Source organism: Lithobates pipiens, unplaced genomic scaffold (assembly GCF_037356315.1).
Source record: "Lithobates pipiens isolate NorthernLeopardFrog02 unplaced genomic scaffold, aLitPip1_a1.2 Scaffold_22, whole genome shotgun sequence".
NCBI classification, from domain to species: Eukaryota; Metazoa; Chordata; class Amphibia; order Anura; family Ranidae; genus Lithobates; species Lithobates pipiens.
Window position 1 is genome coordinate 307,584,975 of NW_027507784.1, and position 15,160 is coordinate 307,600,134.

General features: G+C 43.4%; 1 protein-coding gene across 4 annotated transcripts in view; it reads right to left on the bottom strand.

Annotated features, from left to right (window-relative positions):
• GRID2IP (Grid2 interacting protein) overlaps window positions 1–15,160 on the bottom strand; it is a 270,139-nt gene that overhangs the window by 73,292 nt on the left and 181,687 nt on the right. For all 4 annotated transcript variants that reach the window (XM_077449341.1, XM_077449340.1, XM_077449343.1 and 1 more), the window contains 2 exons: window positions 13,880–14,028; window positions 2,653–2,751 (listed from right to left, as the gene is read on the bottom strand). In XM_077449341.1, the coding sequence (XP_077305467.1) occupies window positions 2,653–2,751; window positions 13,880–14,028 (248 nt within the window). The remainder of the gene's footprint in view (window positions 1–2,652; window positions 2,752–13,879; window positions 14,029–15,160) is intronic.

A 15,160-nucleotide genomic window follows, 5' to 3' on the forward strand; every position in this document is an offset into this window, starting at 1 on the left:
CTCAACAGCCAACATCAATAAACCCACCAGCACACTCCAGCATGCGTTCCCCCACCTTCCTCATGAAAAAAAACCTGGTTTACACTGTGTATAGATTTCATAATCACTCGTCCCCACCCCCTTTCCTGGCCGGCTGGGCTGTGTGCTCGGATAAGGTCTGCTATGGACTTTGGGGGGACCCCCACGCCGTTTTTTCGGCATAGGGCTTCCCCTTTAAATCCATACCAGGTGGGCTAGCGAGGTGTCAATCCCTCCGATGGAGGCAGCGACATTGACTTTACTTCGCTAGTCCCGTCTACCTGGAAATGAACGGACTTTACTCCGTGTGTGGGCAAGTCCATTGATTTCAAAAGTCCGGAAGAGTCCTGTCGTGTGTGGGCAAGTCCGCTCATTCGGAAAGTCCGGCGGACCTCCCCTGCAAAGTCTGGCGGCTTGTCTGCCGGATAGTCCGATCGTCTGTACACAGCATAAGATGCTTTGGGCTCAGAGATCATTGAAGACAGCAACAGGATTAAAATAAACAAAAGGGAATCTGAACCGATTTTCACCTTGATGATAGCTCTTAAATGACAGAAAAAGAGAGTCTTATGCCTCGAACATACGATCGCATTGTTGGCAAACAAAACTGTGGAATTTTGTCCAAAGGTTGTCGGTTCAAACTTGTCTTGCATACATACGGTCACACAAATGTTGGCCAACAATTACGAACGTAGTGACGTACTAGACGTACTACATGGTTTTTCAGCTCTTTAGTGCCACCCTTTGGGCTCCTTCTGCTAATTTCGTGTTAGTAGAAGTTTGGTGAATGTTGATTCACGCTTTTCTTTGCACGTTTTTCATTTAGTGCTTTTCAGTTTGTTTCTGAACGCCCGTTCGTCAGCCAGAAACCGGAGGAGATAACGTGTTATTTATTACTGTCCTCGGAGTTATTGCTTTGACATAATTTTTTTGGTTGAATAATGATTTGATTTGGTAAATTTTCTATATTTTTGGATGCATAGAATGCATTTTTAGGTTAATTTCTATTGGCTGATAGCATGTCTAATTTATTTGTTTTCTTTTTTTAATTCACAATATAAAAATGTGAAGAATAATACTTGGCTATGTGTTTTACTTCAAATGACAGTTTGGGAGTAGCAGTTACATTTTAAAAAATACAATGTAAAATTAACAAGGGACACCAACATAGTTGTATCTTAAAAACTACAGGATAATGGTGTTGTGGTAACTTGCCCAAATAAAAAATAAAAAGCATAATAATATTATTCTTGAGATCACTAGAAAAAAAAGAATTAGAAAATTTGTTTGCAATAACTGCATCAGTATCACCAGCAAAGCAGCTTCATTATTATCCCATTAAAGAAGAAGAGAATTGTGTGCTGAATTTGGAGATTTCATAATTTGCCACGTCATGAATGTTAATTCTCCATTACAAACGCTAATTTACAAGACCGACCGCTTCTGCTTCCGAGCGTGCGTATTTGTACTTTTGTCTGACTGACTTGTGTACACACGATCGGAAAATCCGTCAACACACATTTGTTGACGGAAAATTTGAGAACATGCTAGCCAACATTTGTTGGCGGAAAGTCCGACAACAATTGTGCGATGGAGCATACACGCGGTTGAATTGTTGGCCAACAGCCTGACATCACACATTTCCCATCGCGCCTGTGCCATTAGCGCTAAAGCGCCACTCGTTATTGTGGCACCTTAGCGATGTTTTAGCAGTGCTTTCCGGCCGATAGTGGTGAGTTTTTAACCCCCAAAAATTGGTAAAAAGTCGAGTTTTGCAACTTTTTCAAAACGCTTTTCAGGCACTTTGGAAGCGCTGCCTATTTATTTTCATGCTCCACATGAAATCATCCTTAAACCCTTACAACACACTTTGACCTACAGGTAAGCCTAGATTAAGGCTTATCTGTAGGTCCAAGAAATATCTCCTAAACCTACACGTAGACAGCGGCGTGCAGGCGCATTGAGCGTGCCGCAGTCAACGGCCGCGAGTGGCGGCGCCCATGCGCATGCGCGGGAGTGACATCATCGCGGCTTCACCGAATGACAGCGGCTGAGCAGCGAGACCCACCGAGAAGATGGATGCGCCGGACTACAGGGGACAGCGGTGACTTCGCTGGCTCCTGTGTCAGGTAAGTGACACATAATGGACTACTATGTGATGCATAATAGTCCATTATGCTTTACCTTTGCAGGGAATGAAAGAGGAAGTAAACCCATCAGGATTTACTTCCTCTTTAAAGAACTTTAGTTTTATGAAAAAAATGGTAGCTTTTTAAATTGAGCAACTGTTATATGATTAACAGTTATATTTTCTCTTTTGGCAAGACAGAACAAAACGGTTCAGTGACCGGGAATCTGAAAAGGTTCATGACTTTGGCTGCCCCTCCTGCCATTATGCTGCCTGACTGAAGATCTCATTCAGACATGGAAAAAGTTAAATGTTAGTATTGGGAAATTTGTAAGGCAGCCCAAATGTAGAGCTATCCATGGCACATCTTCTTGAGCCATCATTTTTTTTTTCAAAGAGAACTCTTATGTGTACAAGGAGAATATAGTTTACCAGAGATTTACCTCTTTAGTGTGAACACATCATTTTCATTTATGATTTGTATGAAAGTCTAAATAAAAATGTACCTGGTTTTGCTTCTTCGGCGGCTCTTATGCTCCCCTGATACGTTGCCTGTCCATGGACAGAGCCTCGGTGTGGTGCCACTGTATCTGCATCCCCGGCAGCTGGAAAGAATCACCAGTCAAAACCCATTTGTAACACCACTAACATAGAAAGATAATTCATTCCTCAATGCTCTGTTATTTAATCCTAGAGGCTGATGAAATCTTATGCTAATGACTTTTGAAGAAGGACTAAACTTGACCATCAAATTAGACTGGTTCAGTGAGGACTGGCTAAATTTTGATCTGCGTATAGCAGTCCTCGCATGAAGAAAGTGAATTGTTTGATCATTTCCTATTGAAACAGACCAATCAGTGGGTGCCACTGTCAAAATACAATGTCCCGGCTGGGGGATTCCTTTATTCCTTCATCCACCTCAATTGTGTAGATGGAGGAATCTGTTGGGCAAGCTGAACGAAAAAAAAAATTAATTAATAGTGTATGGCTAGCTTAAAGTGGTTGTAACGGCTGAAGGTTTTTTTACCTTTATGCATTATGAAGGAAAATAACCTTTCATGTGCAGGAGCCCCCCACAGCCCCCCTAATACTAACCTGAGCCCCCTCTCCATCCAGTGATTTGCAATGGAGTCTTGGCTATCCTGGGTCTCTCTCTCCCCATTGGCTGAAACAAAGCAGCAGAAGCCAATGGCTAAACTATCCCAAGCCTGATCGAAGGCTGGTAACTGACACATTGTCCTGACAACAACTTTGTTATATGACTGACTGGAAGTGATTCAACATTGAGGTAGGAGATTTAATGGCTTACAGACTGACACTTCTGTTCTGACAGGGAGAAAATACAAGTAAATAAGAAAAAACAAACAAGCAATTCCTGAAAGGTAAGGGTGTACTAGTAAAACAGTTCAAGGTTGGACTTTCACACCATTACAATGCCCATTGGAGACCAGTCCTCTTTACAGCAAGACAACTGCTCTAATGCTGCGTACACACGATCGCACAATCTGACGGACTTTGCAGCTGAGGTCCGCCGGACTTTCAAGTGAACAGACTTCAAAACGTGATGACGTAGAATAAGGAATTTCATAGCCAGTAGCCAATAGCTGCCCTAGCGTCGGACTAGCACACAGACGAACGGATTGTCCGCTAAAAGCCGAGTCCGGCGGACAATTTCGAAGCAAGTCTTATTTCTAAGTCCGCCGGACTTTTGGGAAGAAAAAGTCCCCTGGAGCCAGTACGCCGGACTAAGTCCGCCAGATAGTCCGATCATGTGTACACGGCATTAGTGTTTTTGGCACTGAAAATGACAACTTACTTGCTATGCTGAGCAAAACTTGCACCCTGGCCCCTCCAAGCGGATCATCCCAGTAAGCAAGAAATTGTGCTGCAAGTTTGAAAATGAATCAAAGTAAAGGGAAACCTCCACATGACTGCTAGCCTCGGCCCACCTTCGTGGATAGTGTCAAGGTAAAAAGAAACGACTGCACATCATGTAGTTCCAACTGCCATTTATTGAAGTTACCTGCTGTGGCAGGACACCAACAAGCTGTCTGGGTAGACGCGTTTCACACAATAAGGTTGTGCTTAACTTGAAAATGGCTTTCTAAGCTATTGCTAGACTTGCCAGGCTTCACAAGTTTGTTGCACAATTGCAGCAAGTCCGCATTGCATGACTCCAAATCAACTTTCTTTGCAAACTTTCTGCAAGTCTGCTGCAAGTTCTGATTCAGATATGTTGTACAATAGTCATCCCACCACAGGGGGTCACTGTGGCTGAATTGTCCTTGTCAACTGTAGACTTGCAGAGCTCCTGCTGTAGACGCACCACTGCAACTTTGCTCTTGCTAGAGATTTGCCACACACATTTGCTACAAATTAGAACAGTGTCAACTGGAATTTGTGCTTCATGTGCTCTGCAAGTGTACAACTTGCCAGTGAAAATGTGCAGCAGGTTAACATGACTTACAATTCAACACTGCCACAAATTTGTGGCAAGTTATCTTTGCTATTTGGGATCCCTCGTTGCATGAACACGAGGGCCCATCTACAGCTGAAAACACCACATTCTGGACTGAAGTGTAATTCCCTATATGGCCCTTTTCACACAGGCTGTCCAATCAGGTCTGATAGGTTCACCTGATCGGACACTGCATTGTCTTCTATGGAGTGGCGGATGTCAGTGGAGGCATCTCGGCTGACACCCGCCATCATCCGATCCTGTCCACCAATAACAGATGGATCGTTTTTTTATATTCCATCCGTCCAGCGGATCAGATGGCATGGGATGAAAACGAAAAGGCGGTCCATTTTCAACTGATTGCCCCATAGAAGAGAGCGGGACTATGTCCGTGTCAGCTCTGCATAGTGGAGCAGAGCAGACACAGACGTGTTATCTGCCTGCTCAGCGGGGATCAGCGGAGAGATCGGATTAGGCATAACGGAGTGAAAGGAACCTAACTGTGACAAGGTAGATATTTAAACCTTTGTTGAGAAGATGATGTTTTATTTTGCTCTGTATGGGATACAGACATAGGAGTTACATACAAAGCAAAACTCAATGTCTGAAAACACTCACAAAGCCTTACCATATCTCCCAGAACTAATCACCAGAGATTTTGATAGGTCAAACCAAAAATCGCCTGCATAATTAGGCCAAAGCGATGTGACACAGTTTGCCCCCATTTGGAAAGTGAACGTTGTGAGGTATGACATCCTGCTGTTCATGACTGTATGCTGGTAGATAAGGGTCTTAAAAGCTTATTTCATAGAGCTTAGTAACATCCCTATAATGGATATTAGTAATCAACCGGCAAGGCCTGCCCCCTACACAGGCCCAAGGCTTAATGGTTTTATGTAAGCCACTGAGCTACAGAGACGCATGGATTATGTCTCATCGGAGACAGTTAAAGGTTGAGAAAGTTTCATTAGGTCATGTGACAAGGACTTCCCAACAAACAGGATTTGAGGTGGTAATCCCTGCAATGGATGTCAACTTCACATTGTGATAGAAGGATACAAAGTGACGAGATTAACCCTTTCTTGCCATTAAAGGAGAAGTCCATTTATATATGAATATTCAAGGAAAATTTGATGCAAGATACTATAGTTAATACAATTATTCATTCTTGCTGAATGCACTATTTGGCAAAAAGTATTTAGTTGCATACTGGCTTTTGAATTAGAAACTAGCTTGTCTGATAACTGCTTAACAATTAAACTGTCTTGGCCTCGTTCACATGGAAGATTCTATCCCGTATGCCCATGCAGGGGCATGTCTACTCACACAAGGATGGACAGACGTTCCATCATTCCTTGAGCAGGCAGTCCCATGGATGTCAATTGTGACACGGCGGCTGCATGGACATGGCCACTGCTCCCAATAAGACATTGATGTGGGTGCGGGTGCATGTCCCCAAATTCACATTGTCTGCCTTTGGGGATATGCTCCTGAACCCACATGTATGTTATATGGGGAGCAGCTCCCATGTCTATGCAACAGCTGTGTCCCAATTGACATCCATGCCACGGCCTGTACAAGATGCACGGAACAACTGTGGGTAAACATGGGCCTACACATGCATACGGTATACTACACAAGGTCTTAGCCAGTATGTGCACTGTGTTTGTACAACCCCAATTCCGTAAAAGTTGAAACAGTGCGTAAAATCTACATAAAAACAGAATGCAATTATTTGCAAATCTCATAAAACCATATTTTATTACTTATTGAAAACATATCAAATGTTTAAACTGAGAAAATTTAAGAAAAAAATAAGATAATTTTGAAATTGATGGCAGCAAGATGTCCCAAAAAAGTTGAAAGGGCAACAAAAAGCTGGCAAAGTAGAAAGAGCTGGAAGAGCATTTTGCAGTTAGTTAGGTTACTTGTCAACAGGTCAGTAACATGATTGGGTATAAAAAGGGCATCTTAGAGAGTCAGAGTGTCTCAGAAGTAAATTTGGGCAGAGGTTCACCAATCTGTGAAAAGCTTTATCTAAAAACTGTTGAACAATTTCAGAATAATGTTGCTTAACCTCCCTGGCGGTATGATTATTTCGGATTTTAGGTGCTGAAAGCGGTACAATTATTTTGCATGAAAATTTGGCGTTTTATATTGTAGTCCTGCAATTCTTAGGAATAACTCTCTTAAATCTGTTCAAACCAGAGTCTAGCAGACATCCCGGGTATGATAAAGTTTGAAAAATGAAATCATAAATTATAATATAATAAATAACAATAAATAATTATACCAAATAATAATATAACAATAATAAAAATTATTTCATAATCAAATCAAAAACACTGAAATTTGCTCAGTTGCAGAATTGTCACTGTCATTACTTTTCAGTATTTGATGACGGATCTCCCCACAAATTGATATCGCTCAATTCTGCGAGTGATTCTAATTTATTATCGCTTTTTTCTAGCTGGTCTAAAATCATTTTTGATGTAAAGTGACAGTTTTGGTTGCTATGGACAATCTCCAGTTTCCAGGCATAAAGAACAGTTTTTATTATATAAAACTGCATGCAGGACACTGGGCAGACCACTAGGGACAATGGGGATATGAAATAATTACATACAGCAATGTAATCTGTAATATTACATTATACTGTATGTATACTGTGTGTTTCACTTTTTGAATTTGGCGCCAATCTCCGTCCCCGTGCGTCGCAGCGCTCGCAGGGCACGGAGATCGGCTCCGTGATAGATCCGGCGGAGGATGAGCCGCTCGTACAGCGGGGGGACATCGCTGGATCCAGGGGAGAAGGTAAGTAATCTCCGCCTGCATTCAGCGATGCGGTCCCGAGTCTGGCTTGGGGTTACCGCTTTTGGTACAAAACTTCCACCTCGAACCAGACTTGGGAATACCGCCAGGGGGGTTAAAGTAAAATTGTAAAGACTTTAAATATATCATCTTTAGTACATAATATCAAAAGATTCAGAGAATCTAGAAAATCTCTGTGCACAAGGGACAAGGCCGAATCACAATACTGGATGCCTGTGATCTTTGGGGGTTCCCAGATGGCACTGCTTTAAAAACAGGCATGATTCTGTGATAGACATCACTGATTGGGCTCAGGAATACTTTCAAAAATCACTGTCTGTGAATACAGTTCACTGTGCCATCCAGAAATGCAAGTTAATGTTCTATCATACAAAGAAAAATCCATATCTGAACATGATCTAGTTGCACCCACTGATCGAGAAAAACTATCCACCCTCTCGGAGTCAAAGCTCATTTAAAATGGTCTGTTGCAAAGTGAGAAACTGTTCTGTGGTCAGACAAATTGAAAATGTACATTCTTTTTGGCAATCATGGGTGCGCATCATCCAGACGAAAGAGGAGAGAACCCTTCTGGCTTGTTATCAGCGCTCAGTTCAAAAGCCTGCATCTTTGATGGTATGGGGGGCATTAGTGTGTATGGAATGGGCAGTGTGCACATCTGGTAAGGCACCATCAATGATGAAAGACAACATTCTTTTCCCTAAACTGGTCTCCTTAGTTCCCAGACATTTAGAGAGTGTTAAAAGAAGAGAGGATGCTACACCCTGTCCCAAGTTTATAGGAATTGGGGTTGTAATTTGCCAGCTTTTTGTTGCCCTGTCCCAAGTTTTTGGAGACATTTTGCTACCATCAATTTCAAAATGACTTATTTTTTTCTTTCTTAAAATGGTACATTTAACATTTGATATGTTTTCTCTTGTGAGTAAAATATGGGTTTATGAGATGCGCAAATAATTGCATTCTGTTTATATGTAGATTTTACACAGCATCCCCACTTTTTGTAATTGTATAGCTGCGGCCAAATGTATGCTTCATGTTTTTGTATTTTTCTAGTGATCCTGATCCCTATTGCTAATCTGGTCTAGGTCAGAATGACATGTACTGCCCCAGCAGTCCCCTGGGAGATCCCTGTCGTACACCCCAGAAGGCTGCAGGTGCCAATTTACAGAGCAGTTGGAGGTGGAGCTTCTGAATCATCAGGGACTGGGCTGCCTGAACTCAGCAGAGGCAGCCAACAGAAGAGGATCCTGATGGGGGTGCAGGATATAGCCACCAACAGCTGAACAGTGGACTGCTGCTGGACAATGCTGCATCCGCTGGGAAGACAAGTGTCAGGAAAATCTGGACAAGCTGGTGCGCGATTGTGGGTGCCAATGCGCATGCGTGCATATGCACGCACAGGAGCCCGCATATGCACGTGGTCCCTGGCGCCAGGCAGACTATTTAAACAAGGCTGACACACAGAAGCATTGCTGTCTTATCTACAGCGTTCCCTGTGTGTTACCTGCTATCCAAAACTGTTCCTGTGTATTACCTGGTTTGCCTTTTGACTATTTCTACTGTCTGCCTGCATCTGACCCCCCCCCCCCCCCCCCCCGTCTTGACGTTGCATCTGTCTGCTCCTCTGGATACCGACCCGGCTTGTTCCAGAGACCCTGCTCCTGCCTTGTCTTCAATAGACCTGTCTGTATATGACCCGACTTGTCTGACCCTTCTGTGTTCCAGTCCTGTGGGAGCCTCGCTCCAGTCTGCTCCAGCCCAGCACAGTGCCCTCTTGAGTTCTGGACTAGCTTCCTTGCTGTTGATCCTGCCAGGCACTCGTGCTACTCAGAGGAGTAAAGACTCTATTTAATGCTGATGGCTGATGACTGGTGGACCTGCCCTCGACTGGTGGGCTTTTGGTCCTGAATGTTTGGTATGCTGTATTCCCTGTTCCAAAATATCCGAAAGGAGTCTAATTCCCATTCCAGGTTTATTCATGCGTAATAAAAAAATTGGCATCTTTTTTGTTCATAGCAGCCAAAAGGACAATAGCTCACACCTACAGTCTCTTTCCAGGGAGTGAGAGACCATCTGATGCTTAATGAATAAATATCTAGTATTCTTAACAACATGCATGCTAAGTTCCTAAAAATTTGGGAACCATGGTTGACGTATGCCTTCCCTGACCTCCCCCTGACAAGCATGGCTTGGCTCTAACTAGTGTCTTGCAGTCCTGGGCCCCTAGCCTTCTTTTCTCCACCTTACTGTGCTCTTACCTTCCGGTCTTCCTGTCTTTATTCCTTTTCTTTTCTTTTGATGGGTTCTTCATCCCTCTTTAGTTGTCTATTAGTGTCCAGGACTACCTACACTGGGGTCATTGTCACATATGTCCTGGCTGCTTTGGTAAATTATGGGGTTTTCCTCAAAATACATATATGTTATGTTTAATATGATTGTTTGAGAAGGAGGCCCTCCCTCCTTCATCTATACTGTGTGTGTGTGTGTGTGTCTTTATGCTCTTCGTGTCATCAGTCGTAGCCCTTGATTGGGCAGAGTAGGTGCTTTTTGTAATACTGTATATTTTCTGATACACCTGCAAAATTATTGAACCACAAAAGGCTGGTGAGACAGGAAGCAATGCACCAAGAAGTGGCGCTAACTGGAATTGGTTAGGGATTGACCATGTGGCTTTTGGGGGAACAAAGGAGATGACCTGAAGGTGAAGAGAGGTGTAGCAAGGGCTCAAGTCCTGCGGGAACGCATGGGAACTGAGTTCCTGTACTTTTTCCACAACAGGAACACAGTTCCCATTAGCAGCCGTGTCCTACAAGACTTTGAAGTATGTGAGCTGTGTGGCAGGTGCTACACCAGCAGCTGCCAACACAGCTCGCAATAGTAAGTGCCGCACACCTGGCCATTCAGGCATTGCCAGTATGGGGCCCCATGACAGCTTCCGCTTCGATCTACCTGTCAATCACAGCTAGCTGACGGGTAGATCAGGTCCCTGCTGCTAAGAGATTGTATTTAGTCAGACCTCTCGTGATGCGCTCTTCCCCGCCGGCCCCACCTGATTTTCTGTCTCCTCACCCCCCCCCCCAGTCTCCCGCATACTTGCTCTGTGTGTCCCGCTGAATCCCCCCTCCTCTATCTTCAGTGCCATATGGTGAGAGAACCCAGTGGAGGAGCACAGCTATTCTGCTCACAGGACATGCAGGGAGAGAGGTGAGCTGAGGGAGGAACATCAGTTTGGGGTGGTAAGCTGAGCACAATACCTGGCAAAGTTTAATGCCAGGAGGGAAGTTTATGTGGAAATATGTGAAGGGTTGGAATAGCAGTGAGTGTGTGTTGGAGCCCTGCAGAGTTTGTAGCCCCCCCCAAGCTAACATACATCTCCTAAGCAGGAACACATCACTATCGCATGCGCCGTAGACATCGGTGGCTGTCTTCAGATAAATATCTCCTAAACCGTATAGGTTTAGGAGATATTTCTTGGACCTACTGGTAAGCCTTAAAGTGGAAGTAAACCCATTGATTTAAACAGTTAAAAAAAAAAGGCACGCCGGGAATGCTAACTGCACATTGGCTGTGCTCTCAGCCAAACTATCAAACCATCCAATGGCTGGTGTCATAACGAATCACATGTGCAGCACCATAGCAGTTAAAGGTTAAACAGAGGCAAAGATGGTAGATTCCTTAGCTGAAAACGATAGGGGAGTTTACTTCCACTTTAATCTGGGCTTACCTGTAGGTCAAAGTGGTTTGTAAGGGTTTACAACCACTTTAAGCTTCATACACAAATACGAAACTTGGATGAAAAATACCACTTTTGAAGTGTTCGTGCATATGAGCGTATCATATTTTTTTTTGGGGAGGGCGAGTGGATCTTGGGTGGGAGTTCCCACACTTTTTCCCCAGGACTTGACTCCTGGGTGTAGTCAATCCAATTAACCTACCAACATGTCTTGGGACATGTCTTTGTAGATGGTGCTTCCTTTCTCTTCTTTTTCCTAATTTTCATTTTGGCAGCTGGGTGTACCTTTTCAAACACCTCACAGGAAAACACAAAGTAAGATTTCAAACTGATCATATTTTTAGAACCTACGTGCAGTTGGTACAATTGGATAAAAGCTGTTTTATTCTTTGTTTGGTTTACTTTACTTTTACTGATACTCGCTCCTGTGCAATGCATACAGTAACTACCATGAGACCAGTTACAGGTTCTAGTCTTAGCCAAGTTATGACCTGCTTTTGACCTGGGTTAAGACCGATTTGTCTAGCTGAGAATTATTTTTGGTTGTGTGTTGAGTCGAGTGTTATGATTTTCTCTTTCAATTTAATGTTTTTTACGTGTTTTGATCAGCTTTTGTTATTGTTTGTTTTCATTTTCTAAAAATGTTGTACTCAATGGCTGGTTGCAACTATGTTATTGTGCCTTGCATGGCACGAGTCCGGCATAATGTTTTTGCTATGCAAAGCCATAAAATGTTAAAAAATACCAAACCCCCACACACAAAAGTAATAATAATAATACAGAGCTTCCTATGCATTTTACATCTACATTGTGGGTGTGGAAGGTGTGCTTTTCAGCACATGTATCTCAGGCCATTTTATAAAACATGGGCATGGCCACCAGAGGCACAGTCAAAACACTGCTGTAAAGGTCCCTTTTTTTTGCAAGTCTCTGAAATGTTAGACCTTCATTGACAATTACCTTGGAGTAAAACTTTGGGGACCTTCATTGAAGTGCTGACCTTCTCTACAGCTGTGCTTTGAAGGTATGACGAATGTACAAAGGTGTAACCAAGTCATTAGACTGCTGACTATGGCACTATTGCCAGCTCATCCCTTTAAAACCAAACACATATTAATTACACAGGTTCTGTGGCTGATTAAGGTGGTAATTAAACTCACTTAGTGCCTTATTTGCATTCAATTAACCTCAGAATCTGTGTAATTCATATGTATTTGGGTTAAAAGGGATGAGGTGACCCTATATGGCACATACAAATATGGCTCTGGTAGTGATATACGGGGCTGAACATGCCATGACAGAGCAGTGAGATGCCACATGACCCCAGTCTGGGTATTAAAAAGAAATTAAGCCAATTTTTTATTTCATTTTGGATGGCGTAAGGGCAGGTTATAACCCCTGTCAGGTTTTTTTTTGCCATCTGTGTCCCATTAGGGAGATTCTCCTTCACTTCCTGTCCCAAAACAAGATGCCAGAGGAAATCCCCCTACAATGATGGACTCCCTGGTTGTCACCAACTCTGGTTCCAACTGGGAGGATTGGGTTCTGTTGACCTCTTTATGTTGTATTTTCTTTCACTTTCAGTGATAACAGTCACCAGGACAAACAGGGCAGGTGAACCTCCCTAATGGGCACACAGACAGCAGCACAAACCTGATAGGGGTTCTAATCCCTCCCCACCCTAAGGTATGGTTCACATGGGTGTGCGTAAATGGTAGGCTTGTGTTTTGCCTGCACAGGATGTACGGGTGTTCTGCGCATCCCCATGCAAGCAATCCCAGTCAAGTCAATTGCAGTGGCGGCCGCTGGTAATTTTCTTTAGGGGGGCAGAAACCAGTACCTCCTCCCCATTTGGGCGGCCGGCAGGCAGGTCTAATGCACTTACCCCATCAATGTTTCTCCCGGGCTCTCGGCAGCGGGGCTCTCCCTTCCCCTGCTCTCCAGTCTCCACAAGCGTAGGCTCTGGCTTACATTCCCTCCTTCTCCTGGCCAATCAGGAGTCTTCTCTTTTCGGTCAATCAGAAAACGGGTCTCAGACCTGCTTCTGATTGGCCGGATTGAGCATCAGTGTTACAGCAGCGAATATTAATTTGCTGTTGTAACACCTGGGTAGACTCATAGCGCAATGCTCTGCACCTCAAGCCCACATATTTTAAAGACTATTAGAGCTTATGGCTCTCATCAGGTGCTTAAACAATACACCCCCGCCGCTGTAATTCAGGTGCCTGGCGTCCTGAAAGGTGCCAGAAAATTGAACCTGCTATGCATGAATCTATCCATTTGTCATATAGGGGGTGGAGCCCGGGCGCCCCTAATGGACAGATGCCGCTGGTCAGTTGAGAGCATCAGCTGCAATAACACACCGGCTGCTCCCAAATTGATATCTATGTGGGTGCAGGTGCGTGACCCAAAGCTCATGCTGTCTACATTCACAGTCATGCACCCACACATGCCCGCATCCACACGGATGTCATATTGGGAGCAGCTGCTGTGTCTGTGCAGCCCCTACAACCCAAATGACATGAGTGGTACTGCCTGCACACGCATGCACAGAACACCTGTGCATCCCATGCAGGCAAAACACAACCATTACATAGGTGGACACTTAAGTACAGCTAAAGCTAAAAAAAAGCCTTGTCTCTAGTTACACATTAAGGTTGGGGATTACAGAGCACAGTGGAATGAGGGCTCAGTTATGGAGCTCTCTGACCTGCCTTGTAGCCCAAGAAGCGAGCGATTTTGTGTTGGCAGTGCTCTTGCTCTTCATAGGTTAGCAGCTGGAAGATGAACTGCCAGATGATTTGCTTGGCTGGAGTGTCCAGGACGGGGTATATATCCACTATCAGGGTGTCAATGTTCCTGCAAAGAAAATATCAGATAGAATCACTCATCTTTAATGCCTTCCACTCTTTTTTATATGCTTTACGTAAATGGCTGGCTCAAGGTGTAGACACAAACATGTTTCTAATGCAGCTCCAAGGTCAAGATTTCGGGTTGGAGGACATCTATTGCATATATGATGGCATAAGAGGAAATATCACACCATATATAAGCCTTAGGCTTAGCTGACATTAATATTTATAGTTTACTTCTGTCAGTTTGTGAACCGCTGTTTAGGGCTGTGGAATACACTGTCTGTATGTTGTACGGATTGTATGAAGACGTGTACTGAGGCCGACCTCACACCAATCCTACATGCCCTAAATACACAAATTGAGGAGAAAGAAAGACATGTCATTGACTGTGACCCCTCCATACACCATGCAAATGGAGAAAGTTTTGACTGGAGTTCCACTGTAATTATAATTATAATTAATTATATAATTATAACAACAGATGTAATATACTTTATCATTTTAATTAAAGAGATGATGAGGATGGAACCATTTGAGAACAGCACAGAGCACATATAACATTCTGTTTCAATATTTTTATTGAAATATTAGAGGTGATAACAAGCCACACAGGGACAAGCACACATAACATTCAATTGGGCTCATAAGTTTACATACCCTGGCAGAATTTATGATTGCTTGGCCATTTTTCAGAGAATATGAATGATAACACAAAAACATTTCTTTCACTCATGGTTAGTGTTTGGCTGAAGCCATTTATTATCATTCAACTGTGTTTACTCTTTTTAAATCACAATAATCACAACAGAAACTACCCAAAGGACCCTGATCAAAAGTTTACATACCCTGGTGATTTTGGCCTGATAACATGCACACAAGTTTACACAAAGGGGTTTGAATGGCCATTAAAGGTAACCACCCTCACCTGTGATCTGTTTGTTTGTAATTACTGTGTGTGTATAAAAGGTCAACGAGTTTCTGGACCCTTGCATCTTTCATCCAGTGCTGCACTGATGTTTCTGGATTCTTAATCATGGGGAAAGCTAAATAATTGTCAAAGGATCTGCGGGAAAAGGTAGATGAACTGTATAAACCAGGAAAGGGGTTTAAAAAGATATCCAAGGAATTGAGAATGC